The following is a 4,584-nucleotide window of genomic DNA, read 5'->3' on the forward strand; positions in this document are numbered from 1 at the left end:
GAGTTCGAGGCCAGCCTGGTCTACAAAGTGAGTTCCAGGACAGCCAGGGCTACACAGAGAAACCCTGTCTCGAAAAACCAAAAAAAAAAAAGAAAAAAAAAGAAAAAACCAAACAACAACAAACCCAAGCAAACAAAACCCAAAACAAGCCACACAAACCTTCAACTGGTAGAGCTGGGTGTAGACCTAGGAGGTTGTCATAGGACGAAGATCACATATTTAAGGCCTGGCTGAGGTTCAGGAGACTGTCTTAAAAATCCAAAGACTGGGCTGGAGAGATGGCTCAGTGGGTTAAGAGCACCTACTACTCTCCTGAAGGTCCTGAGCTCAAATCCCAGCAACCACATGGTGGCTCATAACCACCCGCACTGAGGTCTGATGCCCTCTTCTGGCGCGTCTGAAGACAGCTACAGTACAATAATTTATAATATTAAATAAATCTTTGGGCTGGAGGGAGAAAGGTGGACCGGAGTGAGCAGAGTTCTAAATTCAATTCCCAACAACCACATCAAGAATCACAACCATCTGTACAGCTATAGTGTACTTATATCCATAAAATAAAGGTGCCTACGCCAAGAGAGAACGGCTATCCAAAATACACCCGATGTAATTAAAAACAAACATATCCCCTTAATCCAACACACACACACACACACACACACACACACGCACATGGTTTCTTTGTAGTCCTGGCTGTTTTTCAAACCCAGAGATGTACCTGCCCTTGCCAATCCTAAGTGCTTGGATTAAAGGCATGCACTGACACTAACCAGCCTCAAGATAAAATTTTATCACAATAGTTCACTGGCCCACTCTGGGTTTTCTCTAAAGCCATATACATCTGTACCCAAACTTTTTGGGTTTTGTTTTTGTTTGAGACAGTGCCTCACTCTGTTGAGATCACCTGCTCTGCCTCTCCCAAGTGCTGGGATTAAAGGCAAGCACCACTATTCAGGAACACAAAAACCAAGTTTTGAGAACATGAAAGCATGCATAATATTTATGTAGTACCTTAGTAACAAGCAGCAATAAGGTTATAACCACACAATTCATAGTAAGTTACCTGCAGCCATTTCTTGTTGTTTCTGCTTTTCAACCATTTCCTTTTCTCGTTGTTCTTGTAATTTCTTTGCCCTTTCTAATCTATCAAAGACAATGTAAAACAATGTGATGTAAAACCAAGTTATGTACCATCATGGTATACATGCAGACAGTTTATACATACAGCTTGAATAAATATCACATTCCTCCTACATAGATTAGGTACCAGTCAGTTAATGAATATTTCAGTATAATTCTCAAACTCTTAAATTACAGGGCTATTCACTCAAAGAAATACCTGTGACAGAGACAGTCTGACACAGAGGGGTTACAGGTGTTTGCAACAATAACTACTCCCAACTGGCCCCAAGACAGGGTTTCTCTGTGTAGCTTTGGTTGTCCTGGCATTAGCTCTGTAGACCAGGATGCCTCAATCGAGATCTTCCTACCTTTGCCTCCTTCACCCTGAAATGCTGAAATTAAAGGCTTGTGCACCACCTCTTGACTCAATAGTACAAAATATAAAAATCCCTAGGCGGCCAAGGCAACATATAACGAAATACCATCATGCAGAAGATTAAAGCAGAATTACTCGGTGAAACCATGTCTAGAAAAATCAAAACAGACAGGTGGAACATGCCTTTACCTCGGAAGTTGGGAGACACAGGATGATCTTATTAGTGAGTTCAAGGCCACTCTGGGTTACAGAACAACCAGGGCCACCCTGCTTTAAAGCCAGCAAATAAAACTAAATAATCCAAACAGTCTCCAATTCCTGTCAGTACTGGCTATGAAAGCAAAGATAACATTAAAGCTGCAAATCTCATACTCATGTTATGGAAATTATAGTGCATGCTGAAGCAAGCGGCAAAACAGTGTTTATAAATACTGCTCGGGAAAGAATGACCCTGGGTAAAACCATTTCAACTATTTTATATTCAAAGAACGGATCACAATAATCTTTAATTTAGAAGATGATATGCAAAAACCTTTCATCATAATCTAAGACAAACCAAATTATGAAATCTATGACTAAGAAAGTAACTGGTAACATAGAATATAAATTTCAATATAAAACAAACGAAATTATACTTTACACTAAATTACCACGTTTGTTCAGATTCATTTCTTATACAGCAGAGTAATCCCAGTCCTTGAATAAGAAACCCCTTTCAAATGTTATCTTTCATGAATGTGGTCCAAACCAGGCAGGACTGAGGAAAAGGTTTTTTGTTTTGTGACACATGTGCATTATAGTGACAGTTAACAGGTATTTTCAACTTTTCTCTTTTCTAGAAGGTATCTATCTCACATGGCCTCAAACTCAGGTAGTGAGAATGACCTTAAATTTATGATGATATCAGCCAAATGCTAGGGTTAGAGATGTGTGCCACAGTGAACTATCAGCAGATACTTGCTTTAACAAGTACTTAAATTACACAAGATATGTCATAACCTATTATCCTTTCTTTCTTTATTAAGCACATAAGAGCAAGTTTCTAATTATGTTAATTAGTAAAATAGGTCACAGATCATTTATTTTTAAAGCTGCTTTAAATTCTGACACTTAAAACCAAACAAAAGAGCCGGGCGTGGTGACGCACGCCTTTAATCCCAGCACTCGGGAGGCAGAGGCAGAGGCAGGCGGATTTCTGAGTTCGAGGCCAACCTGGTCTACAGAGTGAGTTCCAGGACAGCCAGGGCTACACAGAGAAACAGAGAAACCCTGTCTCGAAAAAAGGAAAAAAAAAAAAAAAAAAAAAAAAAAAAAAAAAAAAAACCAAACAAAAGACAAAAGAAACATGTTTTTTTGTTTTTGTTTTGTTTTGTAGTCAGGGTCTCTCAGCAGATAGCCCCTGATATCTTAGAATTCTCTATGTAGCCCAGGCTGGATTCAAACTCAAGAGGTTTATGGACTTCTGCCTCCTAAGCACTGGGATTGAAGGCATGGACTAACACTTCACACATTTCTTTTAGAGGGGTGTCCTATTTCCTTATGATACTAACATCACTGATAATCTATTTCAAAGGGCTTGATAGTAGTAACAACTTTGTATTTTTTCTTTTTGGTCTTACATAGGCCCAACACTGTCCTCAAAGTATTGATATAGTCAAGAATGACCCTGAATTGATCCTCCTGCCTCTTAATGCAAGAATTAACGATGAATACTAACATATACAACAGTCTATAACTTTACCTTAGTAACAGTTAAAAAAGAAAATGTAACAGATGTATGTAAGAAATAGAAAATTTCAATGTTTGGAAAATACTGACAGTTAATAAACAAATCATTATAAATTAGATTTCCATAACTCCGTCGCTCCAAACAAGACAACTATTGGTTGCACTTGTAGGGCCATTGCAGGTCGGAACCAAGTCCATTCACTAAGGTGAATGGATGAAGAAGGGGTGAGCTCACACCTTTGCTGCTGTTCAGTGGAGTTTCTGCCAGGCTGGCTTCACAGGGCAGCAGCACATCAGGTTACACTGTGAGAACTGTATTTTTATAATGAAAAAAAATACAAACTCAATTTTGTAAGAAAAAAAGAAAAAGAAAAACCCCAAATCCAAAAAGTATAATTTTCAGAATATGAAAAAAATTGCAAACACGTTCTTCGCTCTTTGGCTCCTGCATATTTCTGTTATCGACTTGCTCTAATGTGGCCAAACAACCACCTGGCACTCAGAACCTTTGGAAATGCAGCATTCTTTCTACACTACAAGATAATAAAGTGGCTTATGATATGTACCTACTAAATCTAAAAACTGGTGACAAAAATCTCAGTGTTCAGGTGTTTTGTCTTTAGAGAAAAAGGGAAGAGACAAGAGGTCCCTTTTCTAACTCAAAAGTCCTCAAATTCAAACAAAGACATTAAAAGCCTAAATATATGATTTAAAAAAAAAAAAAAAATCAGGTAACCCCAAAGGCAAAAACGTCAGTCTTCTTGAATGTACAAATTAAAAACCGACAAAATCACCAACTAAAAACCTACTCAGATAGGTCTGTACCCTAAATGTACAAAAGCATTTATGGTTAGCAATTTTTTGGAGGAAGGTATAATTATTCTGGGTTAAAAGCTTATCTATACAATTGACCAGCTACTTAAAGTTGAAAAAGAAAAAAAATATGAATTACATGGGAAAAGATACGTACCTCCTAGCTAATGCTTCTTGGGCATCCATTGCTGTGTTTCTGCCTCTGAAGGGAGGTGGACTAGGTGTCCGGCTTAGGCTTCTGCTAAATCTTCTTGGTTTTTCAATTCTCTTCTTTCTATCTCTACAATAAATAGTAGATGTTGTAAGAAGCCATGAGTGCTGTGAACTGAATAAGAGCAGCCAGTGCTTGTAACCTCTGAATCTTCTCTATCCCCAACGATCAATACATCCTTTATAAAGTAATTCTAAATTTCTCATACACGTGGCCAGTTAACAACACCCATGTTGCCGGGCGTGGTGGCGCACGCCTTTAATCCCAGCACTTGGGAGGCAGAGGCAGGTGGATTTCTGAGTTCGAGGCCAGCCTGGTCTACAAAGTGAGTTCC

General features: G+C 38.6%; 1 protein-coding gene across 4 annotated transcripts in view; it reads right to left on the reverse strand.

The window, feature by feature from the left end:
* The window catches only part of Rsrc2 (arginine and serine rich coiled-coil 2), a 22,041-nt gene that overhangs the window by 4,497 nt on the left and 12,960 nt on the right, over nt 1–4,584 (reverse strand). For all 4 annotated transcript variants that reach the window (XM_029477652.1, XM_029477650.1, XM_021162318.2 and 1 more), the window contains 2 exons: nt 4,197–4,319; nt 1,064–1,143 (listed from right to left, as the gene is read on the reverse strand). In XM_029477652.1, the coding sequence (XP_029333512.1) occupies nt 1,064–1,143; nt 4,197–4,319 (203 nt within the window). The remainder of the gene's footprint in view (nt 1–1,063; nt 1,144–4,196; nt 4,320–4,584) is intronic.

This window comes from Mus caroli, chromosome 5 (genome assembly GCF_900094665.2).
Source record: "Mus caroli chromosome 5, CAROLI_EIJ_v1.1, whole genome shotgun sequence".
Taxonomy (NCBI): Eukaryota; Metazoa; Chordata; class Mammalia; order Rodentia; family Muridae; genus Mus; species Mus caroli.